The following is a 20,547-nucleotide window of genomic DNA, read 5'->3' on the forward strand; positions in this document are numbered from 1 at the left end:
AGTATTAAAATATTTAGGTTGTGTGGGTTTGCTAGGCTTTGTCTATTCAATTGTGACTTTTTCATGGATGTGGGTTTTGTGGGGGTGGGGAGGGATCTAGTTTTCTTCCAAATTCTGAACAAATGTTTTGGTTGTCTTGGAGAGCAGATTTGTGAAAAATATATCTGCCTACATTTTTTTTTATAGCTTCAGAAAAACTCAGTGCTGCCATGACTTAAAAGGACTTAAAGTTAGAGGCAGGTCATAATCTGGGGTCTGAACCATTTTTCCAGAAACAGATAAATTCTACAGACCAAACAGGATTTATTTGCTTAGCTGTCTTCCTTAAATAGTGACACTTGTGTCTGGATGCAGTAGATCCAGCTGCACTGAGGAGCTGTACTGATTGATGAGGAAATATGTTTTGGTTCTCTGGGGTTCTGTGGAGTTTGCCTCTGAAACAATTAGTAGGGAAAAAAGAAATCCCTTTGGGCTTTCAATGATATAAGATAGGATGAATCGAAGATTTTCAGATAAAGGAACACATGGCAGGATTTTGGAGTAGAAAAGCAGTAATGTGTACTTGGGAGGAAAAAAGTGCATGCTAGTCTGATTAGATGAGAACATGTTGCTGTCACAGGAAACCAAAGCTTCACTGGCAAAATTGATTTTGGATATAGTCAGTGTTTGAGTCTTTGGCTCAGGTTATTCTTCTAATCTGGATTTCTTTACCTTAGGTAATGTACTTGTAGTCCCTTGGTAAAACCTACATCTAAACTGCTGCATGCTATGAAATGGCATACTTGTACCTTAACATATGTGAGACCTAAACAGGGCAAGGGTAGAAGTCAAGACTATTGTACATTTTTAAACTACCACAGTGGTTTAATATTGAAGTGGGGTCTCCAGAGGTTTTTAAATTGAGCTATTTGACCTGGTTGGTGCTCCCTGTAGCGAGTGTAACTGCAGAGCTGAACCCTGACTGAACTGTTGTAAGCAATTCTTTCTTTTGATAGCTATTGAGCTTTTTTCTTTGTTTTCCAGTTGCTTTAAAAAATTCTTTGAAGAGCCAAAGAGGAGGAGGAGGATCTTGAAGAATCCCCAGCTTTGGATAAGAAAATTCTGTTGCCATAGGATGGAGGTTGTAAAAGGGGACTTGTGTAGGAGTAGGCATCAAGAGACAGTCCAGCAGCAGGTTCATTTGGATCAAAGTCCAGAGGGAGCTCAGCAACTCTGCTCACCAGTACAGATAAGGCAAGGACGAGACGATCTCTCATCAGCACAGCTGCAGCCCCTTGATCAGCAGCCCCAGGGAAGGGACAATGTCCATGTGCAGCTGCAGAAGCAGACAACACGAGGAGGCATTGCCCCAAATATGGGACCACAAGAAACAGACCAGGGGTGGGAGGCCATGGAGGTGACCGTGCAGGTGTGCCCACAGAAGATGAGCCCAGGTCTGGAGTCTCCAGAGGTGAATGTGAATGTGCGACCTCGGAAGCCAAGCCCAAGATGGGAGGCCCCATCAGTGACCGTGCAGGTGCAGTTACAGCAGAGTGGCCGAGGGCCAGCTCTCCCGCAAGTAACTGTACAGGTACAGCCACAGGAGCAGGGACAGGGTATGGCTGGCATCAAGGTCACTGTGCAGCTGCAGTTGGGACATGACCAGGAAGAGGCAATCTGCCTCCAGGACCAAGGTGAGGAAGTGTTAGGGAATGGAAAGCAGCTTGTTCCAAAGCAAAATTGGGGAGAGACAAAAGCAAAATCTGAAGGTGAGAGTGGACTGGCTGTGATGGAGCGGGTGCCACAGGGGGCTCCGAGCCAAAGGCAGGATCAAGGAGGAGAGGTGACAAAACCCCAGCAGGACCAGAGCCAAGAAGAGGGAAGAGTAGAAGTGGTGGAGCTGCAGGTTGAAGACAATATAGAGCAGGATGGGATGGTGACAGAGGATCAGACTGAGGATCAGAGCCAAGAGCAGGAACAGCTAAAAGTAGATCTACCCCCAGAAGAGGAAGGTCAAAGAGCTACAGAGAGAAAGCAGGAGCAAGGAAAAGTCCAAGAATGGCCTAAGGGGAAGGTGAAAGACGAGAAGGAAGACCTGGGGCAAGACATGTCAAAGAAACGTCCACGAGAGACTCCAAATTATTTTGTTGCGATTCCAATAACAGATGATCAGGTATTTCGAAGTAGCAGTTTCATGAAAACCTTAAGTAAGCTAAGCATAATTTTAGTTACTTTGGTTTCAAAGCTTGTTAAGAAGCCAGGCAGTGGAGCAGGAATTGGCTGCTCCTGAAGTAGTGTCTGGTTGGGATGGAGTCAACTTACCCATAGCAGCCCTTGTAGGTGCTGTGCTTTGTATCTGTAGCTAGAACACTGTCAATAACACACCAATATTTTAGTTACTACTAGGAATTAAAAAACCCAAACAACACATTGAGGATTGCCAGTGCCCTTTCCATAAGGTCTGCCCTCAATATTATCTTCTGTTCTATAATCATTTTTCTAAATGAAGCGGTGGCTTTCACCATCTTGCACTGTCTCATTCTATGATGTCTTACAGCCATATTTAGTGCAATGATATTGACTTGCTTGTTCACTTCCTTCCCTACTGAAGGTCACAGCAGAGGGTGAGAGCTTCCTTTGCTTCTATGGAAGATTTTATCATGTCTTTATTCTCTTTTCAATCTTTTACCCGACAAACGTACCCTGACATCTTAGGTAGATGGTTAATTCCATGAAGGCTGTGTGTGGAGTCTGCACACTTATACTTCATCCAAGTTTGAAGAAGTGTTGAAAAAGCAATAGTCTTTCACCTTCATATTATTAAACCAAAAGACAGCAAACAGCAGAAATACAAACAGATGTATTTTCTTCTAGAGCCTTTGTGAGGGACCTAAAGCATTTCAGTTACCACAGTAAATGTTATTAAATATGTCAAGACAGCCCTGTAGTGTACTACAAGCACTGTCTTAGGAAACATGGAAAAAAAATCCAAAAATAATACAAAAGCTGGAGGGACAGATTTCACACTTTGTTCTTTAACTACTTATGTATGATTGGTTTGAAGCCCCTAACTTTGGCATAACTGTATGTCCCTTTGTAAAGTAAGAGAGACTATATTTGTCCACCTTGAGCTACTTATTCCCATTCTGATGGAATAAGTCTTGAACACCCCCCAAAGTTTCTAAAGAACACAGTTTTGTTCCCAAAGCATTGCTGTCAGTACCTTTATGAACAGGGATTTTTTTTTTCTCACTTTAGCCTCCTATAGACAATTGGCTTGCTCATGACAATGATTTGTTAGCAGCTGCTTCGGGTATGCAAAAGCAAACAGGGCCCTCGCTTTGTACTTGTACCTGCTGCATTCCTCTTGCCTGGGACGCTGGTCACTTGGATGGTGAACAGGAGTGTTGAGGTTAGCCATGCCCCATGCTGTGGACTTTGTAGGGGCAACAGGTGACTGAACACTCAAATGCAGAGAAGAGAGAAAAGCTTTGGGGTGCAGAGACAAGAATCAGTCTCTTCCATCTGACAGAGGCAGGCAGGGGGAAGTCTTAATTTATATCAGTAATTGCTGTGTCCCAGCTACCATGGGCAGAACTGAGAAACAGCATATAAATTGTGTTAATTAATATTTATAATATGTATGCATCTTGGGATCTCTTCTTACCAAGCAAAAACTGAGTGTTAACTTGTGTGAATGTAGTGAAAATATAACTCTCTGCTACCAGCTTCTGCTGTTAGTTTATGGTGTTTTTTCCAGTGAGCCAAGTGGATACTGCTTGTTGCAATATATAACTTGAGCCCTATTTTTTCCTAGGCTAGGTTTCTATGCAGTATCTGCCATGACTGTATTTATGCTGCTGAAAGGTAATAATTAACTAGAAAGGTAGTATCTGTTGTACTTTTTTTTTTTCTTTTCCCCAGTGTGACAAGAAGCTGCAGTATAGCAGCTTTCTTTGGCAGGCTTTTGAGTTCTTGTTTCTACCTGAGTTAAGTGCAGAAAGTCTTACGTATGTGTTAAATGGAGATGTCAAAGGTGCCTTCCTCTTGGTAGGCAATTATTTGCTCTGGCTTCATCTTGAGTGGAATAGTCTCTGAAGGTTATCTGGAGGATGGCCTTCTATAACTTTTGGTGATTTCTACATATGACTGGCTTCAGAGAGGTGAACAAAAGTGCAGAGCACATCAGGAAGATAAATGCCAGGAACGGAAAATAACTGTAAGCTGGAAGACAATGTTGGCAGACGAGCAAATGGGTATGAAGTGGGCAAAGAATAAATCTAGGCTGGAAACTGGGAAGTTTCCTGCCATTTAAGGAGTGAGATCATGGAACTGCTTGAGGGGACATGAATGCTTAACTTATTTTGCTATTTTAATAAAAATTGAGTGTCCTAATATTACAGCTTGTGATCACATTTGGTACACCTCTATGAATGTCCTTCCCTTCTTTCTGCTTTTATTCTCTCTCAATTCTGCCCTTTCAGATTTCCCTGCTCCCACTAGCCAAATTAGCAGATCTTGTAATTTATCTGATCCCTGGCTGAATGCTCCTCTTGAGTGTTATCTTTTAAGGGTGGCAGCCCTAGGTTAAGCTCTGTGATAGGAACACTGAAGGGCACAGTACTTTAGGCCTGGTATATGTGAAAGGTGAGTAAATAAATGTGCGTGTGTGTGTGTATATATACATATACATGCATGTATAACATGTTTTATCAACAGTTTCAAATGTTTTTACTGCTAAAGCAGATGTTACTAACCTGACTGAATGTAGAGCACAGCTGCTTGTTATACTGTAGGCCTTGTAGCCTATTACAGAAGTGTTTTAAAGATGCTGTTAGTATTTTTGGTAGAATTAATTTCCCTTAATCATATTTTTGAGACATCTTGACATGACTTTCGAGAGTTGTCTTCATTTTTCACCCTTTCAACACGACAAAAACCTGTTGAGGAAATGGGAAAAAAACCTGTTGCATTCCTGGTGCAACAGTCCTTTCCCCTTTGTGTCTAGTAGGGACACCAGCCTCAGGCAATAGAGGTTTTGGGCTTTTAGTAGTCCATTATAAGTGCTTACTCCCTGTCCCTTACCCTCAAAAATCAGCCATCCTATAAAAAACCCAGCATTTTTAGAAAAATGCTACAGACTGAGACACAAAAAAAAAATAATAAAAAAATTAGAGATAAGGCGGGCTGTGCCCACAGGAGAAGCAGAATGTTTTGAAGGTACATTTGTGAAGCTGACAAGAAAGGGTCAGGAAAGACATTAAAATTGCCTCTACAGTAGTTAGATGTCTACATGAAGAAATTCTGCTCAAACTTGGCTTCCCAGCTGGCTAAGCCTCCAACTGAAGAGGCAAAGGAATCATCTAGTTTATTTGAAGAGTATTCTTAAAAAGATTGGGCAAAGGAGAACACAAGGCTGTTTTGTGGAATTGCTGTCAATACATAACCTAGTCTTGTAGAAGCAAAGATTTAGTTCCTGTGGTCAGACAACTTGATGGCTTAATTCCTGCTCTGTTTTCATGATCTAAGCAAATGAGCTGTAAGTAGCAGACCATAATAAACTGTGCCTCAGTTGCAGTAAAAATTACCTTAATGTAAAAGTCACTTCACTGATGTGTTTTCCAGTGACAAATGTACTGTAAGAGTCTGTGCATTTAGAGAGTTCACTGTTCATATCTTCAAATGGATTCTCTTAATTGTGTGTGGGTTTATCACGACATTTATCAGAAACTTGTTAGACTAATCTCTTCTGCTGTGCAGGTTGTAGGACTATTGACTGCACTGTACAACGACTGCCAAGGCATTATGTAGAAAGACTGCAAAACAAAAACATATTGACCCAGCTGTTTCAACCTGTGTAAGAATAAAGTGGAGCTCTAACATGTGTGAGCACCTAGACATTTAAGCCAGAATTTGCTGAGTGAAATAATCTGAAAATCTATAAGTGACTTGGCTTTAAGAAAGGCTTCCACCAGGTGCTCAGTCCCTGTGTTATTGAATTCTTCTCCTTCCTACCTTGTTCCTGTGACTAGCTTATAAACCTTAACAGATCATTCTGAAAGTATCTTTCTTTGGAGTAAAGGCACAGACTCAGAAGAACCAGAAAATGGCCAAATGGTTCTAGAAAATACCAACTTGGAAAACAGTGTGCTTACCGAGATGATCTTTGCCTGGTGTTAGTTTCTTTTTGGGGAGAGACATTAGTTTAATCTGTGATCAAACTTGTAATCAGAAAATGGCACAAGATTAATTATGGAAATGTTATTCAATTTCCATGGTCTATTAACAACTGACAACTGCATGAGGATCCCATTAATATTTACACAGTGCTGCAAGCGTTATTCTAACATGCTTAGGGTCAGATTCAGACCTACTTTAAGATCTAGCAGTGCTTTCTTACATGAGAGCTATGACTTTAGCCAGTAGGCTTTAAAAAGAGAGCCAGATCAATTAATTCCTGAAAAATTAACTTTGAAATTGAATCTGAAAGTTGTTATATGATAGATCTGGGGAGTTTTACTTTGCAGATTCCTGGCTTAACTTCGGAGTTGGAGTTTTGGATGTGTATGGTTTCATTCTGAGTTTAAGTAATATTTGGGCATTCTAAAATTAAGATATATTTTGCTGTCTCCTGTTTACTCCATTGCAGATTTTGGACCGAATTGAAGATGTCCAAGAGCTCATATTCACTAAAGAACCTGATCTGTTGAGAGCTCTTCTTCCTGTTCAAACTATGCACTTGACTATAATAGTAGCTCACCTGGGAACAGAAGAAGAAATAAAAAAGTAAGAATCCTGCAAAATACAGGTGCAGCTATTTTTTCTGTAAATGCGGTAGCCAGCCTTACTTGTGCTATTGTAAGTGTTTTGGCATAGCTTACATGCAATTTATCTTGTTATCAGTTTCTGTCTTGTTCTCAATACCTGAGGGGAAAGATCTTTACGAAACCTAGGTGTGATGCTTTAGAGGTTGAAATTTTGTGTACGTGCCATGGGTGACTATTACTACTGTGTTACTGTATTACCGCTATAAATTAACTCCGTGGATGTAAAGTTCTCTGAGCTGCTGCCTTTTGAGAAACCACAGCTTTTCAGATCAGCTGTGCTCGTATCAGCTGGGAAATGTTAGCTGGTAGGATGTTACTTGTAGAATAAAACAAAAATTGCTTAGTTCCTTTCCAAGCTGCTTACTTGTCTGATTCAAGCTGTGGGCTATCAATGGGGCACTGTGGATTAAGATGGGGATATTAAAAGATGACTAAGAAAAGGTACCCTGTAGTCAGGAAGGCTAGAGCTGCTAGAAAGATGTAGCAAATAGAGCCAGTATGCTATAGATCTCCTTTCTCTAAGCCTTATCCTAAGCCTGTTCCACAATGGGAAACTTGAGACTCTTGACATGAAGAGGCAGGGAGGGAAGGCCTTTATGTTTCTTAGAAGACACTGTGTGATAGAGGTGGAAATCTGGTGGAAGCAGCCCTTTCTCCAGGGGCCTTGGCTTACCTCAGCAAGGGAATGAAAAAATAGAAAGGCCTCAACACCATGGAAACGTGACATAGGATATGCTTGGGTATACAGCAGAATGTCTAGCTGAAGAGATGTCAACCAATATGAGTAGAGAAACACTTCTGTGCACACAGGCAGTAACCGTTAAACAGGATTAAGTTGGAAATTACAGGGTTGCATGTGCCTGCCTTTAAAATTACCTGCCTTATTGTACATTCTAGAGGCCTTTTTGGAGGACCTGAGGGGAAAAAATATGGGAGGATCATTACATGGCTAAACTGCCTGCATGCAGAAGACACCATGTATGGTAATTTAGTAATAAAACCCTGTGTCAGTGCTGCTGACTAGGCAGGCTATCTTCCAAGAGCCTGGAAAGCTAGCAGAGAGCAGCAATCAAAATGGGAATCAATTGGTTAGGGAGGTGAGTGGAGCTAAGTAGTGTTAATGAACTTAAGACTAGATATGTGCCTGTAATACAAAAATAATGGGCATACCTAATGAAAAGCAGATCTTCCTTGCCAAATGCTTTTCAGCCTTTATCTTCTATCTGCCTACACAGCTCTACTAAATGAGGCTGTAGTTCAGTGACTACTGCTCACATGAAAGACTGCCTTAAAGTGTTAGGCCAAGTATTTCTCACTTGTCAAGCTAATAGCACTGTTGAAAGAACTGGCCCAGCCCTTCACAGAGGGAGGCAGGCAGGCATCTTCAAATCTCATGACGGAAGCTGGAAAGGAACTTTTTTGAAATCTGGAGAGAGACTTTACAAGGGGAGGTAGTCGCAGGACAAGCCAGAATGACTTTGAGATGAAGGAGGGTAGATTTATATTAGATTAGGAAGAAATATTTTACCGTGAGGGTGGTGAGATGCTGGCACAGGTTGTCCAGAGAATCTGTGGCTGCCCCATCCCTGGACAGGTTGGATGGGGCTTTGAGCAACCTGATCTAGTTGAAGGTGTCCCTGCCCATGGCAGGAGGGTTAGAACTACATGACCTTTAAGGTCCCTTCCAACCCAAAACATTCTATGACTCTGTGAGAAGTTGTTCTAGCAGCATTTAATGGTAGCTTGGACATAACGGAAATAAAAGGCTAGATTAGCCTTGCTTGTTATTAAGGTGGAAAAAGCAAAATCCTCTGCAAAGAATTCCTTCACTTTCCACCTTCAGTCCTGTCCTCACCGAATCTTCACCTGCAGAGGCCCCAGAAGTTTCAGAAGGAAGTAGTCCCTATGTTGCTGTAGCTGAAATAGCTCAAATGTAGTAGTGAGGATTACTCATAATGTTGACTCTGATTGGCTGAAGTGGCCTTTGTATGCATGCAGCATGTTTTCCTAAAGGAATTAGTTTGTGCTATGTGGGTTGTAGTAGGCACAACTTGCCGTAGGTGAAATGATAAAGTAAATGTGGCTACAGGAGCCATGGCAACCCATTGGCTTGCAGTCCTTAGTTATGAAGTATTTTGTTAGAAGTAAGAAGCATTAGTAGAAGGTTTCTGCTCAATTCCGGGGACTGAGAGGATCCCCCTTCCTGAGACACCAAGGGTAAAAAAGGACACCTGTGAAACTTCAGTGGGTGTTAAGCTGCTGAAAGACTTGGTGTCTACATTTAGAAACCTATTAGTTATAGTTCTTTCCCCCATGTTTTTCAGAAAAAATGGTTGAGTTTGAAGTATTAATGTCATCGGGTAATTCACTTTTTTGGAGATGTATCTGCACAGCAAGGTGCACATGTAAACTTTATTGAAATGGGACATAGAGCTCCTAACATAAGCATAAGTTTGATATTTTCTTAGCTGTGCTGGAATAGGAGACAAATGCTAAATGTGCTTCAGGTGGAAGAATAAATTAATTTTGGCTTAAGAACAAAACTAGTGAACAAGTTGAAAATGGCAATGATAAAGCTTTAAACTACGTGACGCAAACATAAGTTCAGTTTTACTCTTTTTGACTCTTTAGCAGCATATAGTCACATAGCTGTTCCTGGCATGTTAATGACTTGAACATTCACTTTGCTAGTGAAACTCACTTTTGCTATATAAACTAAGGTTAAAGTTATTGAAAGACATAATGTGTTTAAAATGCCTCTGCATCTTCTGTTACAAAGGCATTAGCTCTGAAATACAGTGTGCTTGTTACACCTTTTTAGTGCTGCAAAGTAGACAAAATTAGGCGTATTTGCTGGTATTAAAAGGATCAATATTTTCATATGTAATCTAATAATCTTCTTTCAATGTGTGTATATGTATTAATTTTGAAGGGCTGTGCTGGCACTGAAGCAAAGCAAGAGTAAAGTGGAAGCCATCTTGCAGGGTAAAGAACTTAATATGATGTTTCATGGGATTGGACAGTTTAACAATCAAGTCATATATGTGAAAATGTTGGAGGAAGACCAGAAAACACTGAGCAGAATTGCAGGTGAGTATCTAACCTGACTCTTTAACACTTGTGGTAAACCAGCTTGTAGAATCCATCAGCTGTAAGTGCCGGCATGAGCTGCTGTGCATAGCCATGATGTGCCTTTCCTGGTTTCCTTGTTTTTCTTGATTGTTAAATATGAAGCTTGCAGCTGGGCATTAGAGCTAAAATAAATTCTCTGTACTAACCTGGGACAAGTGAGACGCACAGACATTTGACATGTTAAGATCGCACAGCAAGGCTATTGCTACCCTGCCCTGCAGTCAGGATCTCTCAGGCCTGTATAGAGTACATAGGGTCTTCAAAGTGGCACCTCAAAACTGGGGTTCCATTCCTTCTAATAAACTGGAAACTTCTTAAAGTGTTTGCCCAGTCAAATTTGCAAGCATTTCCTTTAAATGGAAGAGCTCATGAAATCTCTAGAAAAGGAGGTGACATATAGCAGCAGTTACATACATATACGTGTAGCACCAGCAAACCAGTCTTTTGCTTCTACTGTAGAAGATGGAACAAGTATCTTGTGTCTGCTCTAACTTCCCAAAGCACTGATGGGTTCATGAAGATGTTCCAGATCTTTGACTTGCTTACCTGCATCTGAGCACAATTTCATAAGGGCTCTTCCTGCCCCAGCCTGTTCTGGTTTTAGTTGCTGCCTTAGCCTGCAATGCAGAACCTAATTTGTGTCCTGGGCATCCACTTCCAACAGAGCAGAAACAATCGATATACATTATTTTTCTCTGCTATTTTCATCCTAAGCAAAAAGGAAGCATAGTACAACTAATGCTTCTCAAAAGGCATGCAGTACAGATACTGTGTTATCCTCAAAGGATATGACTTTTTAGAACAGTCTGTTTTTGTTGTTTTTTTTTTTTTGTTGAAGCTGCTTCCTACCTTCTCCAGTTTTTAGCTTTGATATAACAATCTTGCTTTTCTGTTTATTTTCCATCTTAAGTAGTCAGTGTTACAACTAGACAGAAGATGCCTCAATAGGTACAGATGCTGTGCTGTAATTGTCAGCTTAATAAAATTGGCCACTTCACTGTTTATGTTTTTGCCTGCCTCTAGCCTTCATTTCTCTTATTACTTCATCCATGGTAAAGATAATTTTAACTCAAACCAGATATGTTTTTGTTTGAAAGTACTCTGTTGTCCATACATATTAGGATTGGAGACTCAACAAACTTGCTCATGCTCAAATTGTTTCTTCTAATGTCTTTAAGTTTACCACAAAATAATCTTGGCTGGAAGGTGACTAAGTAGAAGACATATGATGCAGTTTTTCTTCAGATCATATATGGTACATACCTGTCCGCAACATGTATACTCAAGTGCCACTGAAAGAAGGCCTGCTTCACTGTGATGCCCCCTCCCAACTATAGCTCTTTCCTTCACTTCTGAAAGATGCAGAAGTGAATACCTCCTTTCTCTTGTCTGACTACTGCTCTTATCCCATTTACTTGTTGTTTTTTGTTTCTTTTTTCCTTTTTTTTTCCTTCACTGGAAATTTTATTCCAATGAATCACAGCATACAAGGTCAATCCTTTTTTTCTTTTTTTTTTTTTTTTTTGAAATGGCATTTGGGCTGTTTTAACTCTAAAAACCATTACAATAGTGGGTGGCAGATCCTTTTGTGTTCTCTGTCTGGATAACATTTATCTTCAGGGTTCCGGAAACCTGGTGCCTAGCTTCTGATCTGAACCCCTTAATGAGATGGAGAAGAAAAGTTTTGATTGCAAACCCCAGGAATATTTTGTCAGTACTCACGTGGTTTTAATGCAGTATGATTTTTCACTGATTGCCTGAAATGCTTCCTTGGCTGTGAGACAAGCTTCCAGTTTTCGCGCTGTTAACTCTGTGGCTTTGCTATTCAGAGAGATGTAACTTCCAGTGGTGTTCTCCTTTCTGCATAACTTCTGACCATTTCTAGAACTTAATGAGTCTAAGGATTATGCAAATATGTATCAAAATCTATTCTTTTAATGATATGTCTGAAGAAATATTTTCTTGTTTTTTCTCCTCCCCCTCTCTCTGAGCATATTGATTGAATTGTTAAACAATGAATAGGGCTGGTTTGGGGGGGGGGGGGGGGGGAGTCTTACCCTTTAGTCAATATTTTTAGTTGCTTATGGGGTAGGTGAGGATTTTCAAATGCTGTCTTTCCAAGCAGCATGATGGGTGAATAATTTGATTGGAAAAGCTCAAACTCCTCCTGCCAGCTGCCTCTGCCTTGTTGTGACCTTTTTAATTTGTCAGCAACAGTTTAACAGTTCAGCTGCTCTAATGAAGTTTCTGAACCTCTAAAGTGTTCCTGGAATCAGAAAATATATATATATAAAAAAAAAAAAATAGGTGGGTCTTGGCTCTTCATTTGCTTTTGTTCCTACATCATGGGCTTTGGTTTCAAAGTGGAGAGTTATCCTGACTCTTGATCAATTAGCAGCAGTTAATTGGTAAATACTGTGCATAACTGGGCTTCTTTTGCTGCTAGTGACCCCATCTGCTTTGAAAAAGAGGTACTGCTTAAGATGTCTTTGAATTGTCTTAGGCTATTTCTCAAGTAAGCTAGGGATGATAGTGTCTGGAAAATTGAGTGCCATCCTGACATGGCAGGACATCAGCTATTAACACTGGTCCTAAATAGACTTCTTGAAGATGATTCCCACCCTTGACCCATCATCAACCTTTCTGATGAAACTGCTCATGGCAGTAAGACCTTCACTTTGCAGTAGCAATCTCTTCCTGCTGTTTGGTAGGACTGGTGTTGGGTGGTGAACATGAGGAGATGCTACTTACAGCTTTTTCTTAGGTTAATCACAGAATCACTAGGTTGGAAAAGACCAAGTCCAACAGTTGCAGGACTGTCAAGACCACCACTAAACCATGTCACCAAGGGCCTCATCTGCATGTTGTTTTTTTTTTTTACTTCCAGGTTTGGTGATTCCCTGGGCAGCCTGTTCCAATATATGACTAACCTTTCAGTGGAGATATTTTTCCTCATATCTTATCTAAACCTCATGTGGTGCAGCTTGAGGCTGTTACCTTTTGTTCTGTCACTTCTTACTTGGGAGAAGAAACCAGCCACAGTTAAGATTTAGGCTGCTTCTTCTTGTGCATCTGGATGGTGTTATTTATCAAGATGATGTGTGGGGAGGGCTTTTTCCTAGCAGGAGCTTAGATACTTTGCTGCTGCATGTGTTCCTTGGGGCTTGCTGTGCTTTGACGTATTGACAACATGACTTAAGATGGGGCTTTGAGCAACCTGGTCTAGTGGAAGGTTCCCCTGCCAATGGTAGGGGGGTTGGAACTAGATGATCTTTAAGACAACTTCTAACCCAAACCACCCTATGATTCTATGCAGAAACTTTGTTAGTGTGCTTTATTTGACAAAGTACCAGAGGTGCTTTAGGGCTTATTTGATACCTAGCCATAATCACCTAGTATCATTTTTAGATGCCCTAAATTATCTGCAATGTCCACACTGGATATACAGCCAGACTGCACCCTTCTGCAGCAGCAGATGGAGGCCAGGTGGGCTTCCTGTAGGGTATCTAGAAGGGCACTAGATACTTTTTTTGGGCAATTGGTTCCTATTATTTATACGTTTTCCAGATGGAAAACAAAGTAGCTGTCTTGGCAAAGTGACCAGACAGCCTCAGCTGCTGTTCCCTCACAAATACCGAGATGAAACATTCTAATGTATTAATTAGCCAAACTCCAAGCCGGATACTTGGCCTTGATATAAAAGCATGTGATAAACTAGTAAACATACATGTATCTAAAATTCCTGATAGAGGGAAACATAAAATGGAAGTAGCATGATTTTCAACAAGGCACTAATCACATATGTGATATGCTATTTTTAATACAAATGTGAACACTGAACCTGCTTCTCTCACTGCCTAAGCAGTTAAGGAGTAACAAGGATGGGTGGCAAGGTTGGGGGTGGTCTGGGAGAGCCATATGAATTTACAGGTTTCCAGGGCAGATATTGATTTTTCTTATTCCCACCCCCTCTTCCCCCCCTCCCTCCCAGTTGTATAATGGGGATAAAATACCTCTGGCAGTAAGAAAAATGGCTGGGAAGAGGTTTTAACTGGTCAAGCGCAACTGTTGACCAACACTTGATCTTCTACATTTGCTAGACTTGGCAGGGGTCTACCTCATGTAAGCTTCACCTCACTAGTCTTGCAGGACTCTGCATCCCACAATTCAAACTTCACAAAAACCAGCAATAGATCAACTTGTTACAACCTTAGCTGAAAGACCTTGAAGAATATAAAGTCTAGAGTTGCTTACAGACACTCCTTTCAATGCAGAATAAAACCTTATTGCTTTATAATTCTGTGGTCAAAACATTTATACTGACACCATCACAAATGCTGTACATTACATAATCTGGGGAAGGAGTACTGCATGTGATGTTTCCCTCTGAACTGCTCTAAGTGCTGCAGAGTTGTACTAGTTCTGTGCATCTTGTCACCTTTTACTAGAAGCACTTTGCTTATCTCACTGCTTTTTTCAATAATCGGGGAGACTGTTTCATTACACTCCCCAGTTGTGGCCACTGGTGCTGCATCTTGTTTGGGCAGGGCTTTCATGGGCATGGGCTTCCCTGAACTCACTGTTGTTATAGCAGCCCTGTGAGTTCAGAAGAAGTTGCATTGCAAGCATGAAAGTTTGGATCCACTTTCAGGTTTTTAAATATAGCTGTACATCATGTACAACTTTGGTTTTGCTTATTTTTCATTTCTGTTGTCTGTGGTGGCACAGCAGCTGGTTATCTGCTGTGTGTGTTTTAACTATGTGGCTTGCTCAAGAAAGCCATAATGGCTTTTCAGCAACCTGATTGCAAATATTTTTAACTACCTCACAACTGTTATTATTTTTTTATTATTATTTCTGATTTTATCTCTTTACCAGAAGCTGTAGAAGAATGCTTTGTGGAAATGAATCTCGATGTTTCAGGGAGCAAGGATTTCAAACCACATCTTACTTTCCTAAAGCTCTCCAAAGCACCAAGGTTGAAAAGAAAGGTAAGTAATGGGTTTTAATATACATGTTTTTCCTTACTGGAATCTGTTCTGTTCTAGTGATTATTTTCCTTCTAATTAAATTCTTGGGGACTATATATGTAAGTATATATAAGTATCTAGCATATACTTAAGTGTGCATATATATGGTTTAGTTGCAATAATCATTGCAATAATCATTGCAACTAGGGAAAAAATATTTCTATTTAACAAAGCTTGCATATGGGCTGGCCTCCACAGTTGTTTGCTCATAAACAATTAGAAGTGATGAGGTCTCTTTCTCATATTGTGTATGGATGTATTGTAGAGAACACAGTCCTTTCCTTCTGTTGCGGATAGTCGAGTTTGCACGGAAAACACAATTTCAATCTGTTTCCATAGGGCAGGATGGATTCTGAGCAATATTTATTTGAGAACAATATTAATGTCATGTTGGAAGCCAGGCTGGTGCCTTGATTTATGCTAGAAATGTGTGGTGTGCTTTTCTAACCTTTACTGCAGCATTGTATGAGATTTTATCACATACAATTAAAATAAAACCCAACTCTGATTAGATTGCTCATTTCCCAGTGGTATATTGTCCTGCTTGTTTCCAGGAATAGTACTTGTATTTATGAGGTCAATATATTGCAAACCTGAAACACTAAAGGAGTATACACAAAGAAAACAGAAAATGCTGTAATAGCTGAAGAAAATAACCTTGTATTTGTGCACATCAAGTGCTTCATATTGAATTGATATTTGCCTTCTCTATACATGGTACAATCAAAGTTGGATAGTACTGATAGTTTTGTGCTGGAGGCTTTTTTCTTTTATATTGTCTATGGGGAATTTCATGAGTACAATCATCAGCAATGTCTAATGCAAAAGAAAATATACAACAGGTGTGTAGGAATTATTGTTGACTTTTGTCCAGAGTATTTTCACAGTTCTTACTATCAAGCTCAAAGTAAAAAAAAAAAAATATTGCATGTTCTTCTCTTTTGATATCTAGCATCAAATACGGCATGTATTATTGTGTAATGATTTGTGTATGTAATCTTGCTTATATGAATATGTAAATGTATAGAGATTTGAACGTTTGTTTACCAAGTGGGGAGCCCAGAGCTGGGCCCAGTACTCCAGCTATAGTCTCACCATTGCTGAGCAGAGGGAAGGATCACCTCCATTTAACCTGTTGGCAGTACTTGTCCTAACGCAGCCCAGGATATCACTGGTCACCTTTGTTGCAAGGGAATGCTGCTGGCTTATGGTCAACTTGATATCCGCTGAGACCTCCAGGTCCTTTTCTGCAAAGCTGTTTTACTATCAGCTTTCAGCCTTTATTGGTGCATGTGGTTGTTCATTCCCTGTAGTAAGACTTTACACTTCCCCTTGCTGAACTTCATGAAGTTCCTCCTGTTGGCCTATTTCTTCAGCCTGTTGAGGTACCTCTGGATGTCAGTATAACCCCCTGCTGAATCAGCCTTTCCTCCCAGTTTTGTCATTTTGTCAGTGAAGTTGCTGAGGCTGCACACCTGCCTCATCATCCACACTATTAACGAAGTTGCTGAGTCAGAGGCATACCCCAGTATAGACCTCCAGGGTATGCCTCTAGCTACCAGCCTCCAACTGGACTTTGTGCCACCAGTCGCTACCCTCTGGACCTGGTTGTTCAGCCAGTTTTCAGTTTACCAGTGTTCATCTAGCCCATGCTTCATCAGCTTCTCTATGAGGATCTTAAGGGAAAACAGAGTCAAAAGACTTCCTGAAGTCCAGGTAGAAAATATTCTCTTCTTTTCCCTTGTTTACCAAGCATTGCTCCTTCCTGTCCAAATTTATTTGCACCTTAAAACTGTTGCTCCTACAATACCATTCTACACATCAGGTCTGTGAAAACTGAAGTGAGGCAGGGCTGTATGTTAAGTTAGTTATCAGGAGCTATGTGCACTTTATATGTCCATGAACAAGTTTCCCTGAGGTTAGTAAGTCTCAACCTTAGACATAGGATTTAGTCTTAAAGATCAAACTGGACAGTTTACTGCATCTCTTTCAAAATCAAAATGTAATGGGAAAAGGAAAACTGACTACTTCTATAATAATCCATTCCTAAAGACTGCAGGAGAGAAATCAATCTTCCTAAACACTAGAAGATGCCAAAGTATGAATAAGACTAAGTATTACCTTAGTTATTATGATGCCATCTACTGGCTGTAATTACTTTCTTTATACAATAAATAACTGTTCAGTTGTAGTAAGGATGCAGTTTCAGCGCTTCATGCAACTTCAGTGCTTCATATAAGAAGTTTGAGAAATAGTTACTGGTAGTCACTGTATATAGTTTACATCTCAACAATACTTTGTTAACAAGACAGATACGTGATGGGATTGGTGGAGTAGCTAGAGACCTTGTCCTTATTTGTGAGAAAGGAGGAGCTGGTTCGCTTTAAAGCAACTACTCCAAACTCTAACTTTTTTCCCTGGGAATTGTGCATCTTTGACTTTAGTTTTGCCTCTAAATATCTCAAGAGGTCGGAGAGCTTGGTTTGTGTGCTATTTAGCTGGAATAGCTACCAAAGGAGCAGTATGTGCTGTTTATCGGGTTCAAAATGTGAAGTGCACCTCTGGCATGAATAAAAAATATGGGCTCTTCAGGTTCTCTGACCTCTCCTTCTAACGAGCCAAAAGGGAACAGTTCACCTTTTAAGAGAATCCACTTCAGTACCTGTAGTAAGAGCCTTCTCCAGCACACAGACTAAGGAAGCACTTCTGTCAGTGCAGGTGGTTGGCCTCCAGTGCTGGCTGCTGCCTGTGCTTGCCTGCGCCAGAGAAAAGCTGCGGATCAGATGCCTCGTGCTAAAGCAGAAAATGCTTGTTCTTGATTTTTATGCTGCTTTAAGTAGATTTATTTGGTACAGGTCTGCAAATAGCTGTGGGCTAACCTAGGTAGTGAGAGAGCAGCAATCCTCCAGAGTTGCATATTTACGTTAAAATATTTGGAGCTTCTTACTGAAAAGACAACCCTAATCCTGCCCTCTTCTGGCTGCTTGATGAGTTATCTTCAATGACATGACCTTACTCAAATTTCCATTATCCTCCTGAACTACCCAGAAAACGGCCCATGCACAGTTTACCTCTGCCTTTCAGCAGAACTTGAACCTGGTGGCATTAAAGCAACACATAGTTCTTGGCTACTGGACAGCCTGGATCTGACTGACACATGGGTGTCTCCAGAGCACAGGAAGAGGTGTGCAATTTGTCTAATTAAACTTCAAAGCTTTTTGGTCACTGGGGGCAGTGATGCCTAATGGCTTGATATGTTTGATTATGAAACCATTTACATCTAGTTTTGTTCAGGTGACACTGGCCATCCTCCTGCAGTCCCCACACCACAAACCATGCATGTCCACCTGCTAAAAAAGCTGTTCTTACAAGGAAAGAAGCATGTAAAGAGGCTTTTTGGTTTTTTGGTTTTTGCTTTTTTGTTTTTTGTTTTTAAATTATGCACTCCTGTGCATTTGTGAGCAGGCCTGAACAAACCGATTGAGACTTCTTTGAAGCAATGTGCTGCAAACAGGTCCTTGGAGCCTTGTTAGTTTGTTTGCTCATTAGGTTAAGAAAAGGTGAGGACTATCCCCTCTTGCTTAATGATTCATCTATCCTTCATCTCCATGCATGCCCTTGGCATCTACGGTTTGTTATAGGCTAAATGCTTAGTGGGAGCTCCTCGTTTAAATTGGCAACCTGTTGCTGGCTGAATTAAAACTGTGGGGACCATGGAGTTGTTGGATTGCTTGCCCATCCCTGTTGACGCCTGTAAAGGGGAATCAGTGCTGCTGTGCCCAAAGTTGTTGGGGGAAAACTGCAAAGAAATTACTTGGGGTGACTGTGGTTTTTAAATCTTGACAGTCTTAAACTATAATGGTTTCTGAACATGTGCTTTTATTATGGCAGTAGAAACTATTTTTTATTAGTCTGAAAAGAGCACATCAACACCTGAAAACACATCTATGTGGAAACCCTTCCATTTACGTGGCATGACTGCTGTAGCATTTGGCCATTGGGATACTAGCAGTGCTTGCTAGCTATCAAAAGAGTTGCTGTGATTTCCTTTTCCTTTTCTGGCTTGCTGAAATGAGCTTACTTTCACAATAAGTCAGTGAGTTAAATTTCCTTTGAATACTTCTTGCTCACAGGACAGGAGGTGCGTGAACTCTTTCTAACCTGTTTCTATCATGCAATTTAATTACTGTCATGGAATGTGTACACCAAGGAGAAAGATTCATTTTTCAGTTGCTAAAGGTAGCAGCAGGATGAAACAGCAAAGTAAACTTTAAATGAAAAAAATTCCATGTAAAGGCAATTCAAAAAACTAGGGACTGGCATCCCAATGGACGCGGTGACTGCAAACTTGCTTAAAATATCTAAAATTAGGTGACTGCATTTGAATAACAGTGGGTTAAATTGATTTTATTCCCATATCTTCATAGAAATGTTTTTTGTTTGTGGAAGTTGCAGTAGGTAGAGGAGTCAGCAAAAGCTGAAGTTCCTATGATTTTTCACTTGTAATGGTTGATTTTTTCTCAGCACTTAGATCAATCTAAATACTACCAGATACAGTTAATACTGCTATCCTAATTGGGAGGAGGAGGGAGGTATTATCTTTAAGTTTTACAATAATGCTTACATCTTGTACATTTCTAAAGTGCATGTATTTTATGTGTGCATATGTAATAAACATATAATGTGACATTGTTCTTTCAATATTCAGGGCTTCAAAAAAATTTGTTCAGATCTGTATAAGGAGTATGAAAACAGCTACTTTGGCACAGAGGTCTTCAGTCAAATTGACCTCTGTGCCATGCGTAAGAAGAAGCAGCAATCTGGTTACTATTATTGTGAGTGTTCGATTAATGTGGGCTCCAGCAATACAGAAGAGAGTAAAGAGCAAGAAGTGCAGACAGATGGGGCAGAAACCAGTGAAGACCTTCCGAACAGTGCTGCAGAGGCTGAAATAGGAGCAAATGCTGCAAGCTATAAGCTTGCCTCAACAGTAGTAGCTGATGATAAACCACCTGAAAATATTGCTGAGGCTTTGATTGCAAGTAAAGAAACTGAAAATGAGATGGAGGGACAGCCTGAAGCTGCAGATGGGATTCTTCTTGCAGCTGGAGAGATCTGCTCAGAGTCAGTACTTGGTCTGTTGCCAGCAAGTTCAGATGCATTGAAAAGCATGGAAAAGGAACAAGAAAGTGCAGAGATAACAGATGGTAGCTTGCAGAAAACTGAAGCAACTGAATATGCACCTGATGAGCCAACAAGTTCAGGATAAAGCTGTTGCAGTCATTTGTGAACTGAGCCCATGCTTGGTGATGGTGGTGAAGGCCCACAGCCACGGTGGTGCTGAGCTGCATCAGGCTGAGATGGAGGGTGATGGACTCAAGCTTGGTAAAAAAATAGTCTCTTTAGGAGACTGAAAAAAACAAAGTAGAACAAAATATGATGGAAAAATCACTGAATATTGTGATGGTGAAATGAAACACGAACCTGTACTATAGCTGTGTGTGTACTGTAGAGCATGTGTACTGTAAAGAAAAATGAACTCTGATTTAAAGCATCAGGCCAAACCTGTTGCCAGACAC

At 40.6% G+C, this 20,547-nt stretch overlaps 1 protein-coding gene across 2 annotated transcripts; it reads left to right on the forward strand.

The window, feature by feature from the left end:
* Window positions 1-1,057: 1,057 nt before the first annotated feature.
* LOC133266369 (uncharacterized) lies at window positions 1,058-20,334 on the forward strand. 2 transcript variants are annotated; one of them, XM_061447566.1, is made up of 5 exons: window positions 1,058-2,152; window positions 6,629-6,765; window positions 9,739-9,896; window positions 14,817-14,929; window positions 19,677-20,334. In XM_061447566.1, exons 1-5 carry the CDS (start codon window positions 1,115-1,117, stop codon window positions 20,235-20,237), a joined length of 2,007 nt encoding a protein of 668 aa, XP_061303550.1. In that variant the 5' UTR covers window positions 1,058-1,114; the 3' UTR covers window positions 20,238-20,334. The 2 variants fall into 2 exon arrangements, with proteins under 2 accessions (XP_061303550.1, XP_061303551.1); XM_061447567.1 differs by having other exon boundaries at window positions 14,820-14,929.
* The last annotated feature ends 213 nt before the right edge of the window (window positions 20,335-20,547 follow it).

Source organism: Pezoporus flaviventris, unplaced genomic scaffold (genome assembly GCF_033815535.1).
Source record: "Pezoporus flaviventris isolate CSIRO_AGI_PZ_B2104156 unplaced genomic scaffold, CSIRO_AGI_Pfla_v1 ptg000007l, whole genome shotgun sequence".
NCBI classification, from domain to species: domain Eukaryota; kingdom Metazoa; phylum Chordata; class Aves; order Psittaciformes; family Psittacidae; genus Pezoporus; species Pezoporus flaviventris.

Bases quoted from the DNA above. Each gene is read 5' to 3' on its own strand.
- LOC133266369 (XM_061447566.1), top strand. From the start codon at position 1,115: ATGGAGGTTGTAAAAGGGGACTTGTGTAGGAGTAGGCATCAAGAGACA. The intron at 6,766-9,738 runs GTAAGAATCCTG...TTAATTTTGAAG, and splicing joins ACAGAAGAAGAAATAAAAAA to GGCTGTGCTGGCACTGAAGC. The intron at 14,930-19,676 runs GTAAGTAATGGG...TTCAATATTCAG, and splicing joins CACCAAGGTTGAAAAGAAAG to GGCTTCAAAAAAATTTGTTC.